This window comes from Bombus impatiens, unplaced genomic scaffold (assembly GCF_000188095.3).
Source record: "Bombus impatiens unplaced genomic scaffold, BIMP_2.2 scf_0037, whole genome shotgun sequence".
NCBI classification, from domain to species: Eukaryota; Metazoa; Arthropoda; class Insecta; order Hymenoptera; family Apidae; genus Bombus; species Bombus impatiens.
This window is the reverse complement of record NT_176456.1, coordinates 885,670-909,436: the sequence shown is the minus strand read 5'-3', so window position 1 is coordinate 909,436 and position 23,767 is coordinate 885,670. Positions and strand designations below refer to the sequence as shown.

Genomic DNA, 23,767 nt, shown 5'->3' with positions numbered 1-23,767 from the left:
AGCGGCTACTTAACGTAGGTTAAGCTCCCATCCACTAGGCTGTCGAGGGATGCCCGTTGATCTAGTTAGCGAAATTGGAATTGAAAGCGTGACTGTTCGACGTTACGATAATTTATCACTCAAATAAATGTTCGCTCGTGGTGTTCAGCCATATACAAGTATCAATTTACATGACGCAACGGATACGTAATCTGATATATCGTGTAACGGCGCGCACAGAATCGCGAATGGCCGTTCTCATCGAAACAGACGCCGAGGGTAACGCAGAATCGGAAATGATAAATTTCTCTCTTTTACGTGCCACAATTGTAGGTGCTTTCCTTATCGACTACTCACGTCGAACGCTCACCGCAACATCATTTTTAACGCATTGCGTTCTATGCGTTGTTTTATATACATATTCACTAGTTTATTAACAATTTCATTATAATGTTGTAGACAATGGAACGAGACAGGTACGAAGGTAAATAAATTGCGTTATATTAGTTTAGGCGTTCGAATAAGCGACATTTATTAGTACGAGCTTTAAAGTTGCCTGTCTCTCGTTTATTTCGAGCAAATGGCTGTTCCCTTCTTGCTTGCCTTTATATATCTTGCTTATATTAATGCTATATATTATGCTATGCCATATATTAATGATGCTTTAATGGAATGGGAGTGTTCGTTAACCTCTCATGCTCGATATTTCTTTCCGTTAAGTTAGCGCCACTCAGCGAGTAATTACGCGCGGACAAACTCTTCAAATAAAGCAGCTTATTGCATTTATTTGTTACGTACGATTTAGTATGATTCAAATACCAATCTGTCATCGATATTGAAATTAATAATAATTCTGTTTATGTCCTTGCTTAACCTGTACTGCGTATAACGCGACTCGGTTAACATAGAAATCTATATCTAGTTAGTGGAAAGTTACTTAACGAAATGAAAGAAAAATAGTACTGACCTGTAAATTAGTAAAAATACAGTAAGAACGATCATATTACAAGAACGACGATCTTTATCCCGCCAATCTTGTATCACATTTGTAATCCAAACGTAATCTTTGTACATGTACATAAGTATATATATGCATCCCGAATTTCAGTAGCATACGTACATTAGCCCTGAAGTTAGGCACAGATAATTGTGTACTCCTTTTTATCGACATAGATCGATTAATTGCAACTCCTTGGTACGTAGCGCTACGTAAGACAAAATACCGCGAAGAATAGTTCAGTTTTCCCGCGTCGTGTCCCATGAAAATTGTTTATGCGTTATTCGCGTTCTTTATCGTACGATTACACAGTGTATTTTGTGCATAACCAATGAAGAAGCAATAGGCACGAATAAGAATGGAAGAAAGGAACGAAGTTAGTGGTAGTCAATTGCCCCATTGATATTTACTATGTCCATCTTTTCCAATGGCCAACATAACCTAAAACGCGTAGAACGGGAACGTAAAAACTAGTCGAAATGTTAAAGTACCTACGTCTGAAAGAAATTAGAGTATCAGTAACAAAAAGAGGCGAAAAAGACGAGGTTTAGTAAGATAGACAGGTTGGAGTAGGATTGGTTTAAAGAAGCACGGTTTATCGGGAGATGGTAAATGGGCGAAAACACGGCGGAAGAACGCGTAGACACATCGCGAAAAGAAGTAGTAAGCCGTGAATAGAAGTACGCTGGTAGATTCAACAAAAGGTGAACCCACAAAGTGGATCTAGCCGTATAGGTCTGTAGAAGGCGGGAGGTAGCCGGCCAACTCCGTAGGTAGAGATATATCGGAGCTCGGGCGTATTCGGGCAGGCTCGTGCGTTCCCGCTGGCTGGTGGTGGCCGCGCACCTCCGCCAAGTTTCACGCTGCGTGGAACGAAACTCGTACGCGATCAGCTCGACCGAGGCAATCCGGCATCCTTACGTATGCTCGTTGCGTTCTTGACCGATATGGTGTTCTTCTCCCCGTAATTAGTGACCCTGATCGCGAGATAGAGTCGATCGCGAGAGCTAACACCGCGTGTCGCGTGAAGAGAGCTAGGTTCGATCCCCGGACGGTTCGACCCCCTCTCGCTGTCTGTGACTGAACGAGAGCGAGCACGTCGGTTGCCGCTGGATTCTCGAGGCAGTGTACCGTAAAAAGTTCGCGGAACACGGTGAAAACGCGAGTCGTCCGTTCCTCGCGCGTACGTATATACACGGTGCTTCACGCTCGACGACGTTTCATCGCCTCTCACTATTGGAGAGGGAAAAAGAGAGAAAGAAGAGAAGCTCTGAAGCGTATCTGTATCGTTGACACTCTGTCCGTTCGCTCGCGTCGAGAGCTACCTGCAAGTGACAACCCTCCGGAGGAAAGCCTATCTCCTTCCTGTCCACCGAAGCTTAGCAGGACCCTTACGATTCGATGCGACTCGTACGAACGACAGTCGACGAATGACGAGAAGGAAAGGGTCCCCGATAGGGTCAGGTAACGATCCGACCAAAGGAAAATCGGAGTCGTAGGCGGGGCCTAAGGTCGGGGACACGTGACACGGAAACTGTCACGCCGCCCTTGTCCTCCCCTCCTTCACCCCCTCCACTCGACCGAAAAGCACCGAGCCAGCTATACGAGCGCTGCTTCTACCAACCGACAGCGTGCCGTCGAACGCTTCTGTTCGTTCGTCGAGTCTTCGCTTCTTTATCTCGATCTGTTCCATCGACCAATTTTTTCACACTGGATATGAAAGCGCACGCTCTGCGATTCCAATGCTCCTGTAAGAACACATGCGTTCGAACGACGCCATCTCGTTTCTCTACGCCTGTCACGTTTAGAATTTTACCAATGACGCATCGGAAGCAGTTTTAACGATACTCCAAACTAAGCAGCAGGTACACTTATACAAATATATGATATTTCGTGACACAAAAAGTGGGAGTCGCTACAACATCGGCAGTGTCTGAAAGCTGACATATTCGCCTCACTGACGTCTCTCTCCTGTCTAACCGCGTGACACCAAGGACGATCATCAAGGATTATGATAATATTTGATTCAAATTCGATCGTAGCTCGCAGTCACGACACTTTCGACGATCAGCCTTTTCATTATCCGTAATCGACGTTATTCAACACACCTGGTTTCCTAGTTTCGAATGATGCTCGTACGAATCAGTGATCGTCATAACACGTCTGTGGTCAGTTTGCCGATGGTTCGACCGAGATTCGACGCGGTCGAATTCGCGGTTTGACGCGGGTTACCGCGTCGCCGTGAACGTCTAGAAGATGCAGCAGGGTAGCGTGGGTGACGGGGACTCGGCCCCGAGGAATTCACCGAAAAACTCCAACTTGAGCGACGCCGACGGTCGTATTCGAATTAAAGTCGAGACGCCGGAATCGACGGAGGTATTCGACCTTAAACGAGAGCCTCAAGACGAGTACCATACAGTCCAGCATGATTACCATTACGACAGAAAACCAATCGTTCCTCCAACGAAGCTCGATGGTAATTCCGAGATCGTCAACCAATGTCAGCCACCACATCAAATTTATCCGCGACCGGTTACAACTGCACTCCCGAATTCTTATGGTTTCCCACATTTTTATGGACCGTCAGCGATGCTGCCTCCGTCGTTTCATAGCTCTAGACCATCTTCGGATCGACCGATTGGGAAGATCGACGAGCATGAGCACGAACAGGAACGTTACAGAGTGCCCGTGTCCAGTGTGGCCACCAGTGACAGTGTTTATCTGCATCATGATGCTCATAGATACGAGATCGGTGATTATCACGGGAAAGGATATTCAGGAATACCTTATGCCGCGTTTCGGCCTTCGATGCAGCAGCGTACTGCGGTATACGCTAGTCATCATAATAACAGTGGCTATAGGGTTGCGCAGTATCAAAATAGGAAGCGCAAGTGGAGCGGCGCTGCGCTCCGTGTAATGCCGCCGTCGATGCCAGTGAGTTTCCTTTTTTCTTCTTTGCTTCCGATTACTTGCAATTGATCTGGTTCATAGGATCGCCAATGCGTTATATGCAATTCTATTACAAAGAATGAAACGTTGTTGGTACTTACTTTTAGCTTCGATAGAGAGATTTAGTTAATGTTAATGTTTTCCGCGTCCCAGCAATCAATAGTTTAATCGTAACGACAGATTTTCTAGAAGCAAATAGGATTCAGTGCGATGGTTATTTTTCTGTAACAAATTAAACGTTCTATTCCGTTTCTTTTAACTCAACTGGTAAGATTTATTGAAATATACAATTTTGTTTAAATTGCACACAATTTTTGGTGCATACAGCGGTAGAGACAGAGCGAGAGACATATAAAGGAAACGCTGTAACAATTATTTGATTGTGACTATTTACCCTATAGTGGTTGTTATCGCATTATCCAAAAACGCAGTTCCTCGTGTCTCGATTCTCGTCTACGCGAAGCGCGATCATTTGATTCGCTGCAGTCCGAAGTGTAACTCGTTAAATATCGATACGCAACCGAAGAATATCTTTTGTCTGAGACGCGGAAGCAATTGTAATTTTACTTGTGGAAGATTTTTAATTATATTCGACATTAATAATGCATTGAACGCCACTTTCTTCTGTTCGGCGCTCCGACGCACTGTAAACAAAAGCGAATTGCATTACGTAAGAGAAGCGCGTTTAATCGAATCCGCGGATATTTCACTGACATTTTACATGGACGCGAGGTGGTAGGCCTGTGGTCCGTTGGCACACATCCAATTTTCGTACCACCCAATTTTAACACAACTATCCAACCAGATTATACGAGTGATTTCTGACTTTTTGTGAAAACGATGCGATGTAATAATACGGCGTAATAATATCCTTGCAACCAACGTGTGAATAATATAACTCGCTACAACGATTACCCCCGTGAACATAATTTGTAATAATCTTTTCGTAATTCTAACGTACACAGAAAGGATCGTGAAATTTTCTTCGATACTAATTCGCTAAAGATGCTCGATGTATCCGCGTTTAATTTTACAAAGCTAGGTGTTTGAAACGTATTCTATTTAATTCCAGAATCGAATGAAAGAGCTAGGGCTTGACGCGGTGTTGCCTGATAACATACTGAATTTGCCTGTGATTTTTATACGCGATCGTCGACGAGAAATACGAGAGAAAGTGGCGTGTAACTCGGGTCCAAGGAGGAATCGTTACCGGTCACGACGCGTTATCGTCGCACGACCTGCGAAGAGTGCCCCGGGTTCCCGCTGGTTTTAATGAAATCGAATGAAAGTTGGCGATCGTTCGGTCAAAAATTACGCCGATCCATGGTCGAAATTACAGTGATTACACGCGGCGTGTCGGTTTGGCCCCTCGAGGGGTGGATTCTCTGGGCGAACGCGAACCGGGACGCGGCGAGGCCCATTCAGCGGCGACCGCGTCGATCACGAGCGAGAAACGGCCGACGCGGAACGGTTTGCACAACGATTATTATAATATCGGTGGATTAAAATAGATGCGCGTGTGGCGGACGCGTTTTGCCGGCGACTTCTGGTCTGGCCGCGATCCGCCAGCCAGCGCATTACATATTCTATGGTTATATAATGCGTACGAACAGCGTGGTTACTTTACAAATTACGCCAACAGCGGCACGGCTACCGCACGCTTCGATTAATTCAAATTGCCCGCGCGCTTACCCCGCATGAATTAGCTCGGCGTGCCCTTTTTCCTCCGCCTAATTGAGACCTACGAAACGCGCATAATCCGTGGAAGGAACGTGACTGGAAGTGGGTCGCGATACTCGCGATCGGACGTTTCTTTGGGCCAAAGGATAACCGAATCGCTTGATCGCGCAACGTCCGCTTCGACGTATCTACGATCTATACGTACGTGTTCGTGTTCCGTTTGTTTGTTGCTTTGCTTTACCTGCTCGTGAAAATTTTATCTACGATGTCTATCACGGGTCACTGATGGTAACGAGTTCCTACGACATTCGCATCGTTGTATTCTCGTGGAAAAAGTCGAGTTACTCAATTTGCGCTAACCTGACTCTGCGTTATCCCAGCTTTCCATTTTTACCGATTTTAATTGGTCTCCGGGTTTATCACGCGACCAGACCAGCGTATTTCTCGACGCGAAGAGAAATTACCGCCAACGGCTCCAGAAAACGAGAATGAACTACGAGCTGTTGTCCGTTTAGGCGCCCAATGATGGCGAAATCACGCCAAATCGGGCCGAGGCGCGACTCTAGCTGTTCTGTCGGCCACTTCCGCGCCGAATTTGTCCAGCCTCGATGCAACCAAGGTTCTCTCATCTGCATACCGTTTCCTCTCTCTAACGATCGTTCATCTTCCGCGCCGGGACGCACGCACCTGTATCGAGATAACGCGGCGTAACGTATACCCGCGGCGAATAAGGGCATTGAATCGAAGCCGATCCCTACGGCTTTCCTCGGGTTAGCTCGCTCGCGGACTACCGCGGCTCGGTCTATAAATTTCGTACCGGGAAATCGTGCACCTGCGGCCGCACTCCTCCGAATCGATCGAGATCGAAATGGAATCTGTTTCTGCGAGTGCAACGATCCAGGAGATTGCGGGACTTTTGTCCCAGCACGTTTCTTATTCTTGCGTTTTAGTTGGAAAGTACAGTATAAAGTAAAATGCAGAATATGGTAGAACTAACGCGTGTAGATAAATAAGTAATAACTAAGCGTGGAACTAATTTCATTTTGCAAACAGACTGCTTATATAATCGTAAAGGCGTAGAGAGAGAGTGTAAAGCAGTGGTTAGAGGGAAGAGTAAAGTATACATATAAGGTAAGGAAGAAAAATGAGAGAAACATAAATCCTTCACCTAATTTTTAGATTTTATACGCGATTCCGTACATACTACATCCAGCTTGTTTATATATTTTACGGAAAGTTCGCCGGAAATGTGCGACTAATTAGCAAACACAATTAATTTGTTCGGAAACTTGCACAGCGACCACGTCGTGCGTATAACACTATATAACGATTATTTTTGCTTCCGCGAGACATAATATTGTATGCATCGAATTATTAAGCAAGACGCAGTTATCGCGTTGCGAGTCACCATAAGCGAGATAAAACATACACTTTCAAAGAAGTAAAAAATATTTTTTCACGCACTCGTTTCAACTGCTAAGCACTCGTTTTATGTTCGATATTTGAGAAATTAAGATATGCTTTCGATGGCTAAAATTTAAAGCACAGGAGAATGGAATTATATAGACCTGGAAGATAAGAAAAATATAAATACAATGTAAGCACTCGACTTCGGATAACGAAATATCTTTCTTTTCTATTAAATCTGGGCTACGACCTAATATCGATACAACGGTTCGTTAAACGCGAAATACATATAGGTACAGCGCACACGAGCTATCAACGGTTTATTCGGAAAGTCGTGAGATAATCGGAATTCCAGCAGATCCAAAAGTAACGAGAGATGGAAGCAGCACGCTTCCTCGGAGAGATGTACTTTATCCGTGCATACATTTACGCGGACATTGAAGCGCGCAGCCGGTGCAACAACTTGTCAGTCGGCGCGTACCGAAAAGGTTAAAGGCTGCCGGAGATGAGTTATATAGTCAATTGGAATCGATCACGAGTCACCAGGCATTACCGTTGTTCCTTATCGATCCCGTTACGGGGCATGGGACGCCCACTTAATAATTTCGTTACGGCCAAGGAACCTGTGTAACATTCAATCTCAACTATTGTGCCGTCAATAAGGAGGATTACGGAAGTACAACTGGAACTCGTTTTACGGGGCCAATGACAGTTCGCCTTTTCTCCTCGTGAATCTACCCTCTTGTTCGATTTTAATAATCATATTATATATATCTACGTCTAATTAGATATGCCACTAACTATAAAACATCGTGCGGCGCGTACAAGTCAAACTCGCTGTTTGATACGTCGAATAAAATCATCTATTCTCGGGCCGCGACTCGTAACTTGTACGTAACTCGTATAGTTTGCATCGTGTAAATAACGCGGTGATGAATATTCATCGGACGTTTCGCAATTACGACTGATATACTTCAATCGGCGATAAATTAGAGGAAGCATTTTGTAACTATGGTTCATATCAGCTACGCGATATTTAACGCGAAACCGTGTCAATTTTCAAATAACATCGTGAATAGATCGAAACGAGGAAAGAATTACGTAGGTTGGCGCGGATGGGCCGGGACCCGGAGCGATTCCGCTCGCCAGATGCGATTTACAAACCGTGGGCCCAAACGGAACGCGTTTTTCTACCTGGACCCTGTCCAATTGGCCGCAGCACATGGCGCTGCGTGATGCGCGATTCGCCTCGTCTCGTATCCACGCGAAAACAAGCTCGTGCAACGCGCTTTCGCCAAGCTTTAATTGAGTCGACGAGGAGAAAGTTTTTTTTATGCTCACGATCCAGGGCAAAAAGAAATAAAGGGATCGTTCACGGTTAATGAAGAGACTGCATAATCCTGGGGATACAGTACGTGTTTCTACTAAGTTCGGTAAACACGTTTTACACGTTTTACTCGAAAATATTGGAATCACGTTTCAAAATCACGTCGTAATATGTTTGTATGGGGTGTCTCGAAGTTGAGCTGGAATGCGTTAAACTAGACACAAGTAAGTAACGGGTTTGTGCGAACGAGTTGATGCATCGAGGAAGAACGAAGAACTGGACAACGATGTTTGGATACAGTTAGACAAGCATCTAATATGTTGCGCATGATAGATGATGATAGAGGTTAGGTAGACGTTATTCTCCAAGATGGATAGGGAAGATCTGATTCTTTAGTCTGGGGATATTATACAACTTTGATATTGTCGTTCGTTATGTGCTGGGAGTTTTAAACACACGAGCAGTTGACTAGGACACAGTCAATGCCAGAGATTTATAGACTAATATATTCGTATAACGACGTAGGAATCACGTTCACAATGGCGAATAATGCTTGGAAAAGTAAAACTAAACGAACGTACTGTAGCTCTTCTTACGTTTATATCGATTCGTCGATCAGTTAGATAAGAGCGCTAACGAGGAGTCTGACGTCGATTAAAAATGTATCGAGCAAAACGTTAGATGTATAGCAGGTAATATTATTCGTGATTATAGAGTATTCTCTATTATTTACCTATTTCGTTTCACTTGCAAGTGAATGAGAAACGGTATCTGATGATTCACTTTATAGCCAAACTTTACCTGCCTACTATTGTGCTACCGAGTAGTTGAACCATTTCATTCGACGATTAGGTAGTTATTCCTCTCGAAATCAACGTAACCGCGACATAGTAACGAACTACGTCCACGGTAATTTTGTGCTTTGTACCGGTCGATTCACAGCCGGGCCGTGATTCTGACATAAAAAACGATGCCGCGGCACTCTGCGGCTCTGGGTTCCATTGTGCCGGCCTCCGGCGGAGGCTGCACGCTTTTCATCGTTAACAAGCATGCTAGACAACGTTTGTTCGCTGCCACTCGGCGGGGAGCACGCTGCAACTTTTCTGCCGTGACGATCGTCCGAAGAATCCGGAATTGCGAACCGCTCCGGCTTTTCTGGATCGTAAAGCGATTTAAGTGCGCGCGGCGAGCCTCGCGAACGTCCGTACAAGCGGACGTATGCGGATGAGACGACGAAAAACGACACACCGCGTGACTTTCTGTTTTCCAATGTAAAACGTTGCTGTTGGAACACTGCTCTAACCGTAACTCGTGGCAAGAACTTGAATAGTAGCAGAGTTTATTTATGGTTTTTCTTCTACTTCGTATTTTCTGGGTCAAAAGTACAGACGCGCTATTTAACGAACTAAATATTGAACGGTAGAAATAATGTATTCCTGGAAAGATCTTCAACCAATGGTCCATAAAGATCAAAATGATTAATTGCTAAAGATCGTTCGATTCATGAAGTATCGGAACATCGGTCTACTTTCTTAATTGCGAATCCCGTGTGTAATTTCGTGACGTTAATGTAAACATTGCTACAAAATCAGGTCGTATCTTGATGAAGGTATTTAGTAGCGCTTACGTGTGTTTCCATTGAGGATCGTCGAGTTAACGACAAGCGGCTCGCGACAAAAAGCGTGCACAGCGTTATTACCGCGAAACCCGGCATCCCGATGATACGGTGCGGAGCTGCCAGTTTACGCTCGTTCGCACGGCATCCCCCTTCGATACGGCGCGCAATCGCGTGGCTCTACGTGTCACTTTGTAGCGCATGAATAATTAATGGCCAACGTTTATTTTCCGTGCCGCTTTACGGCCCCGTTTTTTCATTTTCCTCTTTGGCTTCTGGCAAATACCGGATCGGCCGACAACGCATTTCCGCCTCGGGAAAAAACCACGCGACTGATCCGCCTGATTGCATCCGTGTAATCGCCATAATTTCGTTTCGCGTGAACGTTGCTACGCCTTAATCGTATCACTTTCTGCCACTATTATGTCATTTTCTTAATGAGGTAATTTTCGCATCTTACAAATTCACGATGAATTTCTTTTGACACATTGATTCTCACCTTTCTTTCAGTTCTCACAGGTGTCCGATAATTAACTCTTTCGGTAGTCTTAAACGTCGTTTTAGGAAGATAATTTTGTTCTCAATAAGAGAACGTAGATTACGTGATTTAAACACCTTACGCATACTACAAGCTATTTAGCATGTTACGTATCACGTATTAATGGAATTGAATGGCAAACAAATATTTACGTTTATAAGAAATTGAGAAACCGGCTGAACTGAAAGTATCTGTCTATGAAAAGCAAGAAAATCGGATCGAAAATGACCAAACGAACCGACGTAGACAATTTCATCGCACAAACGGTTCTATATGTATCCGGAAGATTCGCTTCGGATAATCGAAATGTAACCGCGAGGCAGGATATATCGGGCTAGGTGAAGGGGGATGGTTACGTACCTGCACGTATTCTACCTTCAGTGAAAGTAATAAAGTGTACCGTTCTCCTAATTACACGAATTTTTGTCGAGAAACAAGCACATCTGTCGTAAACATCCGCCGCAAGATAACGACGCTATCGTGCAACATTAGTACTGCAATAAAAACCAAGCTCCGCATTAATCCTATCTAAAATTGCATCCTACGAGAAAGAAAGTAACTTCTCCTCGGTCGTGGTAGGAATTTATTTGGCGAAACGATACAGGAGATCGGTATTACTGCTATCCTTGAAGACCATCGCCACCCTTTCTGCAAACAACCGGCACGTTAAGTGGAGTTAATGAAAAAACGGTGCAGTTCTTGAGGAATACGGTCCGTCTCTCGAATGGAAATCATCCGTTACACGGCTCAAGCGGCAATTCAGCGTGTGGTAGCCGAAAAAGTGGGTAGGTAGACAACAACCCCCACGTCGTTATTAAAGGACGAGACGTTGGTTGTGGACAGGCGCGCGATAGGGCGCGTGCGCGGAGAAACCGCAACCCCGAAGCCGCACGCTAATTATTTATTCTTTGTTATGCTTTCCTTTTTCGTGTGGCATGGTGTGGCATGGCGTGACGATTCTCTTTCTTCCTGTCGCCACGTAAGTACAATTCGTCTCCACTTTTCGTTCGTCCTATTCTTCGGACGCCTGTCGTCTAATGGCTTTTCCGGTCTTCTTTTCGAGCGGAGATTGCCAACCAAATGTCTCCTATGGTTCTTAGAGCGGCATAAACAAAGGCGACCTCTCTTCTTCTTATTGCCAGTCGCTATTTATCGAAGTTTGTACGAACGTCGTGGCTGATTTTTGCGTTTCGGTCTTTTTAACGGTTTCGAAGGAAGCTCGGATTTGCTTTGTTCCGTTTACGCGAAAAATTTGTAATGGTAATGCGCGAGACGCAGCGATGTGATCTACGACGGTGAAGTAGGTACATCACGGATGACTGCGCGTAATTGCAAGAAAAAAAGGAAAAGGATAATTCAGTTTCATGCAAATGCGACACGTCGTTAGGTTGAAAATTGTCTTGAGCCGATGCGACCGGATGGATCGTTTTCTCCGATTCGTTGGCGTATCGGCCGCCTTGAACTTAATCCCCACGGAAGGAAACACACGGCGCATAATTACATCTCAATATCGTCGAATTAAATTTCAAAATCCTCGGAATATCCTTCTGCCGGTCATTATTCACGGCAATTATCATTAATTTACTATCTGTGGCAAATAGTAATTAAGTTTTTGTTCCGAGCTCGTGGATCGAACAAACATGTGTCGATACGCAAGATCACCGTGCATTTTCCCATATGTATTTTTCTCAATTACGGCATTTTTTCTTCGTTTCTTCTTCCTCTTCATGTGAAACGTCTCCCCAATGAGCCAGTGGCCGGACGGATAGGCAACGAGGTGAGACCTCGCGGAAATTCCGTGAGGACCCGCGCATTCCTTCAGGATCGATCGACACGCACGAATATTTTCACATAACACCGAGAATTCTATCGTGCCTGTCTATCGTGCCCGGCATTGATGAACACCACGACGTCATACGGGATCACGCGAACACGTGTCTCGATGCTTTAGCAGCGTGTAAATGCTGCTCTCGAGGGACGAGTACTTGTCTATGGGTGACAGGTTGCGTTTCGATAGTGAACTATGATATTTTCCTTCTTTCTTTTGCAAGGAGCTTATATTCTAACAAATAATTTTCATATTAAATCTACTTCCGCGTTGTAACATATCACACTATCCATATCGAACGTTACGCTTCCTTGTAAACTGTAAATTTCTATTTTTGGAAAGTACATTCACCGACCCAAAAAGTTAAAGGTTAACGAGCCAACACTTACATTAAGCACTTATCTGCTCGCTTCGGAGATACCAGATTAAGTACCAACAGGAAGACACAGAACCCTCATAGGATATAGGCAAAAACCTACATCTTATTGATCACTGTCATTCAGTAGAAATAAAAACGTTGGTTCGAGCGAACGGTTTCGTGGTTGAAAAACGTTCTCGAGTTTTGCCCATCGACTTCCTTTCTCTTTGCCGACTTATACATACTTATCGTAAATATATACGTAATTCTATTTACAGTTAATAACGTAGGAGGCTGGATGGAACGTGTCCTTTCGAGGAACGTTCTTGTAATATCGGCTTGAATATCGACAAGACGATTTCTTTTCGTAGAAAATTTTGCGCTGTAAAATCACGGACGCTGGAATAATTTTGAAATTAGACAAAAACTTCACGGTTTTACGGTAACTCCGAGAGAATATTATTTTCGTAATCGATTTGATTCCTTGTCTAAGAGACGTAAATGGGAAAAATTGGATTTTAGAAGAGAACGAAGTTAGCCCTTTACGATGCAACTAACTGATAAAACCACTGTACTTAAATATGTTAAAAAAATGAAATAGTCTTTCCGCGGGTTTGATAAATTTGTCCGTAAAGAAGTTAATGGAGGCTTATCTTCTTCCGCAAAACGGTGTCCGCCTCGGAAAGGGTGCTTCGCGTTCGAGTACCATGGACAATGCACGTTACATTGATTCTTTACGAGGCCACTTAGATAGCGGCAGCGTTGTAAGCGCACATTGAACGTTATTGTAATGCGGGTAACGTTGCACACCGACGCCGATTATGTTACAAAGACACGGAACGGCCGCTTACCGGCTTAGCCTACCACGCTTTACGATCGCTGACACCTACCGACCCGCCAGCGATCGCCGGTATTATGATCACGGCCATTAAAGTAATTGATGCTATTTAGAGGAGATACGCTTCTCGTACAAGTTGACCCCGTGACATCGAGAACCGCGTCGCGTGAATGATTTCGATTTAAATAATTTCGACCGAGGATCATTCTGATCGCGTTTTCGCACGAACCGAACAAGTTTCCACGTCTAAGCTTCTTTGTTTATATGCATTGCAGGTTGCTAGTACGAGAACGGTGTAGCGAGTTTATAGTCGTTGGAGTAGAATGCCGATGCACGATACTGCTAGGATTTCGTGTCATTTTTATAATCTTTCGACTATTTTTGATTCCCGTTTCTCTTCAGAAAATCGTCTGATCTTGAGAAAATTGATCCTTTGATAGATAGCCACGAGCAGTATGAAAAACAGTGATATAAACGTGGATGGCATTTCTATTTCAAGTTTTTGTCAAAGTATTTGACAAAAATTACATTTCCAATTGTAAAAATTGAATTTGTCAAAATATATCCTTGAAGGGAAGGAAGGATACTTTCATCGAACAATTCCGGTTGCTGAACGCACAAGCAGGATCTCGATTCTCGATGGCACGACACGACGGTCCACTTCTCACCGTAACGAGCAGATATGGTGACTGGTCAAACACGACCCAGTGATTGTTTATGGGCCCATTAAACGCTCTCGGACTCATAGTCGCGTGGTAAACATTATTATAATCCGACTAGCGTGGCAGGGCCGTGCCGATTACTTTACAAAGGCACGAAGCGACTGCTTTAGGGTTGCGATTCCGCTTTACGATCGCTGACACCTAGCCTTGGTCGAAGCGGATCGCGTACGCGCGCGCGATCGCTCTCAGATATTACGAGCTCGAATATTAAAGTAATTGATGCCACCATAAAACACGAAACAGCGGTGTCTCTGCCGGTTCCTCGCCTCGGATCGCCCCGCGGTGCTCGATTTAACGCGCCAATATTTTTTCCGCGCCCTTTCGTGGAACCTGATGTGTGGATATCGACGCTTGTTTCCTGGCTAAACGCCTGTTATTATTTGTGCCAAGATTTTTCATCCGGTGCCCGACCATTATTCGTTTCCTTTTTTATTTTTCCAAAAGACTGTTTGCAAGCCAACTGGATTTTATATTCTGCAAGAAATATTTCTGCAATGGTTGTTTTACGCGCAATACTATTCTTCTGTTTCGTTCAATGTTTCATTCAACTTATATTTATTTTTTTTTTTTACTTTCGAACAATGTGGATATTTATGCATTTAACGTATGATTATGATTGATAGTTTCGAAGTTTATGATTTATAAAGCAGCCAAGTTAATTTGAATTGGCTACGTAATGTAAGTATAGAGATACACAGCGTGTACCATCATCAGATATTCATGTCGATTGGAATATTTATATCAATTGCAGATCGATAGTCCAACTAGTACATTTAATTCGTTCGCTTCCGATATATCCGTCGCTGTCATCAGTCGTACACCTTCTGCCATGATTCCTTTGGCTGCTACTGTGGCTGCTATATTTAGAAGACGGATTCTCCCTACGGAGTTCATTCTTCCCGGCGCGGCGTGGCGAGGGGTTCTTTGTTGGCGTCAAACGTGCTCGCGTCGTATATGAACGTCGATTAACCCTTCGCCAGATAAAGTGGAAGGTATACCGCCGATACCCTCTTTGAGACTATAATGTTTTTCAGCGATAGTCGTTGCGCAATTTACTTAGATTTTTAGCGTAGACAGCGTAGGTATATTTAATCTTTTTCTGTGTGAGTATATGCGAGCCGCGAGAATTTGTTCTTATTTCCAAACGATAATAACTTCGTAGTTTATAAAGTTTGCAATTACACAATTAGTTATCGATCGCTGTTTGAAACGCCGATCGCGAACTTGTAACTTGATAAAACTAACAAATGTACGCAATTAAATGTAACAAGTTAGTTTCATATTTGCCGCGCTGCCTGAAACGAAGCAATTGCAAATTATCACTCGCATCTTAAAACACGAAAAGTATCACACCGTACGAAGTGTAGAACCGGTACAGCAGTAGACTTAAACGTTTCACCGGGAGGGTTGGCGCTTCTTCGCACGGCGGAATAATAATTTCCGATCTCCGCGAGTCGGTCGGAACGACTTCATCTCCCCGGGGCCGGTGTTCATCGCGACAATGTCTACCCCGCGGAGGCGCGCTGTAGCCGGAGGATTTAAGGAGCGGGTAGATCGCGTAGGCGGCTGCCTGCGGCCCGGTGTAAACCGAGCTTTACGGCGCTCGTGGCCCCGTCGATCGTGAGATCGTATTAGAGCGGCGCGTCGGCGCCGAGTTTGGCTTAGGTCGATGCTGCGTGTCGAGGGGTGCCGAGGGGCCAAGAATTGTGCCCTTCTTCTCGGTGTACACTCGAGGGTAGGAAGAAAAGGGACAAAGAAATCGAGAGGAGGATCGCATATACAGTGCGCGAAAGAAAGGTAGAAGGGGGAAGAAATAAAGAGAAATATAGAGTTAATGGGAGAGACGGAGAAATAGATCGAAGGAAGAAGGTAAGAGGCGAGAGACAAGAGAGAGAAAGAGAGGATCGAAGGGCACATGGAAGGAACAGCGTGTAACGATGTATCAAGCTGTTGCGCCCCTGGCGTGTCCGGCAATGGTGGATCGTCGCTTTGAGCTGGACCGCGCCGCTTCGGCTCTGCATCATGCCTTTACACGCTCCCAATGCCCAAACGAGGGACGATAATGCCTCGCTCTCGTCTTGTTCCCGCGCATAGACACTATTAATTTCGTATCCCTCGCCGCGTGCGCGCCTGTGTATGACCTGTCTCGCGGTCTAACACACGGAAAGACAGAGAGCGCAGGCCCGTTCGATTGACTCGTTCGCCTGGATATACGCCGTCCTTTTTAACGTGCATCCGCGATCCCGAGGTTTTCAAGCCTCCCTCGAACGTCATTACCGCGATCACGTCCTTTAACCGTTGGAAATTGCGTACGTAATGCCGGGTAATTCCGGCGTAGACACCGGACTAGGTGTCCAGTTCGCAAAGGTCTATCGGTGGTGCGGCTACATAACAGCGAATTGGAATTTAAATTTCTGGCGATTAGAGCTGGGTAATGCGTTTTAATGAGTTTTATGGTCTTTCGTTCGAGGCATCTATCGCCAGACGGACAAATTTCTGGACGGTTTAAGAAGCGTATGGAAATCATTATCGATTTTTCCAATGTAAGATTACTCGTTTGCGATGATATCGTCTAATTTTTCCGATACCCGGCAAGAGGAATTCTAGTGATAAATTCTGGTAAATTACGCCCGGCATTTTCTAATAATCGTGACCGTTCTGACCCTGACGTTATGCTATCAGGCATTCATCTTCTCCTCTTTTGCTTCTATCGTTATCTGTTATTTTTGTTTAATAGTATTTCTTACTTATCTTTCCCGCCTGTTCGATAATAATTTTTCACGCATGCAATCAAGCGATATAATTTATTGCTAGTTTGTATCAGATTGAATGTGTAAAAGAGAATCTTCCGTTTGTGTATTAAAGTTGATTTTAATCTTTTTATTTAGTATTTTTTAGACGTATTGTGTATTTAAACTGTATTACGAACGTAACCCATCAAGCCGAAATAGCTCAGTTGGGAGAGCGTTAGACTGAAGATCTAAATGTCCCCGGTTCAATCCCGGGTTTCGGCAATTTAATTTTTTTTCCTTTTTATACCTTTTTTTTTATTCACAGCTTATTTACTAATATTATTAAGCTTCCATAATGTTATTAATCTTAAAAAAAAAAGAAATAAAAAATATAATTTGCTACTTTACTTTATAATTTGTAAGTCGAACGTTATATTTGAATGTGAATACAGTTATCATAGGCAAACGAAAAAGAGTATAATTAGATATATGTATATAAAATAGTGGTTATTGTAGAAAATTATAGAACTATATAAAAGAAAGAAACTAATCTCTTTACGTGTCAATAGCACATCTAACAGTCACGAAGGCAACATGACGCATAGTAGTTTCAATATTTAAAATCTAGTAATCGTGATTAATCTGGCACTTACTCGGCTCGTCCTTTTGACTCGTTAACGCGGCTAGATTAAAATTTCCGTTCGCCTGACTGCCTTTTGCGCGGCAATAAATTCCATTAATAATGTTGCATGATACGCTTTGGCGGGTTAAGGTCCGGCTAGGCCGCGGCTTATATCGAGAACGGTACATAATTATTACGTGGAATGATCGCGGCGTTGCGTGTGACGTTGTAACCCCCGCGCCTAAACTGGCCGGCCGATAATCTCGCAGTCCGGTCTTGTTCTCGAGCATGGATACTATTAATTTCGTGTCCCTCGCCGCGCCGCTGCGCCGTGTTTTTCGATTGACTCGTTTATCTTGCTTTCCGCCGATTTCGCTGTAATTAGAAGCCTTGATGGGAAATTAATTCGTCGAGCCGGTTGCAGCATCGGATTAAAATTGTTCTTTTGAACGAGGCACGTATGGTACGTACCGGCAGTGCGATGCTGGGCGGAGTTTCTTTTGTGAAAGTTTAAGCGGCGATTGATTTCTTTCGTTCATCGAGACATAGAGTTAAGAGGGAAAGTAGGTATAAAATTCAGTGACTCACAGGTGTTTTTACCAATTAGTTTGCCTCGAATTGGGATTTCCATTAAATCGCACTATGAAATAGTTAGCGTCGAATACATACGATCCCTTACGCGATTGATCTTTCTTGCATTAGCATTCGCGAAACTTTCAAAGGCCAAACAAAGCTACAAACTGGCGTATTACCTCAAGTGCCCCCCTGTGCATCGGCACGCCATTGTTTTCGTAAACGCGAGTCCACGGCCTGAAACAGAAGCGCAGGCGAACACGTAACGACACGTTGACAGGTGCACGACCAGTCGTTGGTGTTTCCGCGCGGCAGCACGCTGCCGTGGACACGCACGTGAACGCCCCCGGCCGATGAATGCGTGCAGGGAAACGCGTGTACGGTTCGCACGTGCCACGCACGCCGTTACGCTTGGAAAGCTCTTGACAACGGCCTCCTTCGATCGACCGTTCGTTCGGAAGCGTAAATGCGAGTCGCTTTATGTCTTCCAGCCCTCCGATAGATCCCTCGTCGAAGATTCACCGGACGTACGGCTGATTGGTCGAGCACATTGGTCGGCCTGATTTCCTGGAAAACGGTGCCAATTTGCCGATGAGTTTTGCCGCGTTTGCTCGATACCTTGCTGATATTCGTGACTGCTCTGGCTTAGGTTTTCCGTCTCTCGTTGCGTGATAGGACTGTGCAGCAAACAGCGTTTTGCTATATGCTTTTCAGGACAATTATGTGATGTTTTTAGGTAGTTAAAAGCTTGTGTGTAACAACGTGGTTTTAAAAAATAGACCAATAGAGAAAAAAGAGAAGAGAATGAAAAGAAAGAAAATATACTCAAGATACTCAAGCGGTAAAAGTTTTTCAAATGATTATCAAACAACGGATAATTTTGCCTGTAATACGCAAACCACGTGCACTATATCTTTCAAAAATGCATTCTTTCGAACTTTAATTTTACTCCATTATATCTTGCAAGAAACGATCCAAGCAAACCCTAACAGAACGCAAGACGTTGGGTATCGAGGGGTCAAGAGGACGGTACGGTGGGAATAACCGCAATTTGACGTAACATGATGCGGGGAATAGCGAAACTCGGTCCAGAGAAAGGCAGGCAACCCTTGCAGATTCGGTCGGGCGGTCACAAGGGGGTGGAAAAGGGTCCACGAGACAGAAACCCCGGGAAAGGGTATCTGTTGTCATGGTCCCTGATGCTCCATTATTGATTAAAGATGGCTGACTGGCTGGATGGATGGATGGGCGGTGAAGTCGTGACGCCATTTTAATATGCGCAATTATAATGTGTACCCAGAGCCCCGGGGGATGATACGGGCCAGGTCAGGGAGGTGAAGGACGCGTCGCGCATGTTGTCGGTGACCCTGCTTCTTGAAACCGGTTCGCCTTCTTTGTTTGCACCGAAATCAGAGGGGAACTGCGTAATCGAGGAGTTAATTAGGACGCGTTCGGTGCTTTAATCGAGTTTCCCGTTTCTAATCTATAGTCGTTAGCGAGATTCTCGCGTTCGTCCCTGGCGTTTTTCGCCTCTTCTCAACAGGTTGCACGGTTTTCCTATAAAAATAAACGGGTACACCTTGGAAAACCTTTGCGATCGTTAAGGTAGGATAAAATTACGAGTGTAAAAAGTGAAAGTTCGTTTAAAGAAAGCAGAACAAATGAAATATAGAACATATCGTACAGTTGTTTTCTTCAGTGATAAACATTCGATACGTGGAATTAACATTAGAACTATCGATAGTTAACACGAAGCTATTTCTACGAAAACCTGTCAAAATGAATATTTTTTTATTAGAATATTTTTATGTTTATTGATTTATTACTTTCTTACAGAAGAAATTTCATGATTTGTAGTACATTTATGGTATTATTAATCCATCTGGATCACTATGATCCCTAAACGAGGGTTGACACATTTATAAAATTGTAGAACCAGTCATTTTAACTGCTGCGGTGTTTCTAGTGTTAGCATCTAGCGATCGATCCGGAATTTTCCTGATAACTAATATCATCGTATTGAATGATACGCAGTAAAAATTTTACAAACGTGTGGCAAGTTGTACGAAACGAGGAAATTAATTGGGGTTCGATAAACAGATTGCAGATTTTACTTTTTGACAAGTACCAGTCATTTTGACCGGTGTTGGTATAGATAGCCTTAATACAATATTATTTTGAGTTTGAATACATAAAAGACAAAATACAATTCATTATATTATTCTTGTAGTTATCGTTGCGCAAGTCATTACATCATTAAGGGAAAAAAAATATAACATGAATTATAAATCTTAAAATAAAATTGTAAACAGTCAATTTGAATTCCTGTTGCATAAGTAGAATCGCCTTAATAGCGTAATACGATGTGCAATTAATTTATTGCCAATTATTCGCAACATGGATAATGTCGGTAACTTTACTGCTAATTCGTCCTCACCCTGAATCTGTTAACAAGTAACTGTCTAACCTTCGCTACGACCGAAGAAACGGAAAGAAACAACCCTATTCTCGGCAGAGGCTTCATCAAATTTACACGAGAAACTTTTCCGTAGGAGAAAATACACGCGATACGTTCTCTAGCCAATCCGTTACTCCGCGGTGCGGCACATGGGTGGAAAGTTTGTTACATGGGGCGGTGATTGCACGGAGGGGATGTACGCATCGGTATCAGGAGACTCGTGAAGAGATAACAGCGACGACAGCTCGTTAGCGTCGTGCGTCGGGGTTGTAGCGATGTCGCGAAGCTCGATGCTCGACAACGACCGACCGTGGGCGAACATGTCGTGGCTACAATGCCCGTACGTCTACCACAATGCCTGTAATAGGAAAATTAATGTGTGTTGTGTGTGGTCGCTACGTGCACCTCGGGGCGTTCGCGAGATCCTCGATTGTATTGTCCACGTACAATTCGGTCGTATAATCGATTAGTCAATGGAATTTGACTTGTGTCGTCTTTGGTTCGCTCGTAAAGTTTCTGAATCTCCAGTGTCCTTCCTTTGATATTCTTCTGTGGATTTTTTCCTATTTCCTCGAGGGATTCGAAACTATTCAGACGTCGATATTCGATTAGTCAAAAAAGAGGGTGGGAAGTATTTTTAAAAATCACAGCAATTTTTACGATACAAATAAACGCTGGTTTGGTAGTAAACAACTAATATCATAAACGGAGAAAATTTCTCCTGATGAAATTTTCTGATGTTCGGGGAACGTTGTTGCGAGAGTAACGTTACAGCCTGTAGCACGGACGTAACGAGTTCAACGTTTCAGTTTCCTAGAAGGTCTACTGTATTCAGTTCCTCCTTGACTTTTTAGGAAATGTCGTTCACTTTGAATTACGCAATGAAAATTTTACCAAGGATACAAAGGATGTTGCGTATTTTTCTTTCTCGAAAGATCGTCTAATTTAAATTCCAAAATTTTTAACGTATGACGTAAGCAGCGGATGATCGATCATTCTTACGTTGTTATTTAAAATATCACGTCTTCGAAAGGTTGGAAAAAGGGAAAGAAAGCTCGTTAAAAGGGAGGAAGCAATAGTTCCGCCGCGTATCAAACGTTGCGCCCCATCCCTGTTAAAGCGGCCGTAAACAGCGAAGCATTAATACAATTCCGCTATTTAATTCACATCGCGTCTACTCACCCTCTTTGCAACCCGTGCCGTGTATTTCATGCGAGCTGCAATATTAATCCGCGTTCGCGTGGCGTGCTAAAAGGCAGAGAGAAAATTCCCGCGAACCACCCCATGTGTGCTCTCTCTTTCGCGCTCGCGCGTCCATCAAAGGATAATGAATAAAATGGTAAATAACGATGCGAATGTTGGAACTCGAGGGGAGGATCGTCGATGACCGGATTGGGTTTTCCCTTTTCCTTCTGTATTTTCCTCGTCCTACTACCGCGTTATCGCATTTCTTATTTAAGCCGAAGCATGTTGTACGCCACCCGATGGCGCGGCTCGATAGGTCGCCGATACGAGTCGTTCGAAGAAGACGTGGCTCGTCCTCGTGGAGGATAATGACCGCTCTCGCGGTAATAGCAACTGCGAACTCCTCCTGAAAGCCTATCGAACGGCCCCTCTCGCGTGGAAATGCGTCTAATAAATATGTCGACTGTATTGCACGCGAGTCTCTTTTCTCTCTTGGAAAGTGTTTTTCAACCACAGGGTATTCCTGTTTCTTTATATTTTTCCCTCGCATCAACCAAGATTCAGACATAGCACCACGTAACCAGTTACCATTTTTAATTCACGGAAAGACACAGCACCGTGTCATCAGTTACGAGTGTGTTAATACACGTAAACGGACACGTATGTTCTCTACGCTACTTATCATCCATTATACGGTTTGAAATTTTTACCAAGACGTTAGAACCTGCAGCACCGCGGAGGTTCGCGGAAGCGGAAATGTCCAATTCACCGCAGGTGACTTTTATCGGAAAGACCGCGAAGTGGACTAACCAGCGTGCGTTCTTAATGCAAGCTTCGAGAGGGCCGCGTATTAGTAGGTACCTTTCTCGCATAAACAGTCATTTATATGCTCACAAGCCTTAATAGCGGTAATATATCCAGTGACCAGCGCGTTAATAGGCAATAAGCGCGAGGCGACTCACCAAGTGCCATTTGCTCTCCGGGGAAAATTCTTGTTTTCCTCGAGACGGAACACGGCTCGCGTCCGAGAAAGAGCAATACAAAGTGATCAGAGTCGACTTGCTATGTATGACTCACATCCAGTCGATTGATCGCAGGTGACGAGGCGAAGCCGAGCGTTGGCGCTGGCGCTAGAATTTTCCCATGCGTACCCTGCCGAAGATAATAATTACGTTTCACGTCGGGAAACGTCAATCTCTCTGTCTCTCCTTCTTTCTCCGCGTTAGTCCGTGGCGATTTACCATCGTGGATACGTCTTGAATTATTATTGCGTTTTCTCCAATGGATAATTTGCATTGCCGTTCGTTCGCGCTACGTCCATTCCGCGAATGGAGAATCGATGAGCTGCGAGGAACAGCCAGCGAGGGGATAAACTTGTCGTCGACCGTGTCTTCGTCGTCTCTGGTTTTTTCCAGTCGAATACATACAACGTTGAACAGGCTGTATTTATAACAAGAGTTATTTTTAAGCTCGTACGTGTACGTAGGATTTTAAGATATTTTTTAAAGTTTGTAAAAAAAAAAAAATCCACGGCGACCTGTTAAAATTTCAAGCCAAGTTTGATTCCTTTTGTATCTTACTACCGTCTGCACGCTGCTAGTTATTCACTTTTAAATCGTTCCAATTAGTCTAATTTGTTTCGTGTTCGCGATAAATCTTGCTTTAACAATGAGTAATTTCAACACGTTAACGCAACCCAACATAAACATATCCCCTGTCCATCTTCGCAACAACCTCAATTACCGCCCTCTGCCATCTCGTCAGACATCGAAAACAATTCAGCTAGCGGCACGCGAGCGAAAAAGAATCTCGGTCGATGAAGATAATCTGCGCCGGCATTCGCCACGAATTAATTCGTGGCCGCGGTGCGTGTCAAGCTCGTCCCGTTGTGTCGTCTCGTCACGGCAGTGGCTTGGTCGTTTTGTCGCCAGTAATTACGGGGCACGGAGGTGGGCGGCG

The 23,767-nt window shown here is 44.2% G+C and overlaps 1 protein-coding gene and 1 non-coding gene across 2 annotated transcripts in view; both read left to right on the top strand.

Moving 5' to 3' along the window:
• Positions 1–1,523: 1,523 nt before the first annotated feature.
• The window catches only part of LOC105681243, a 103,102-nt gene continuing 80,858 nt past the window's right edge, over positions 1,524–23,767 (top strand). The window contains exon 1 of the mRNA XM_033322890.1: positions 1,524–3,910. Coding sequence (XP_033178781.1) covers positions 3,233–3,910 — 678 coding nt within the window. The 5' untranslated portion in view covers positions 1,524–3,232. The remainder of the gene's footprint in view (positions 3,911–23,767) is intronic.
• On the top strand, positions 17,180–17,252 carry TRNAF-GAA. Its single transcript has one exon. It is a non-coding gene; the product is annotated as a tRNA-Phe (tRNA).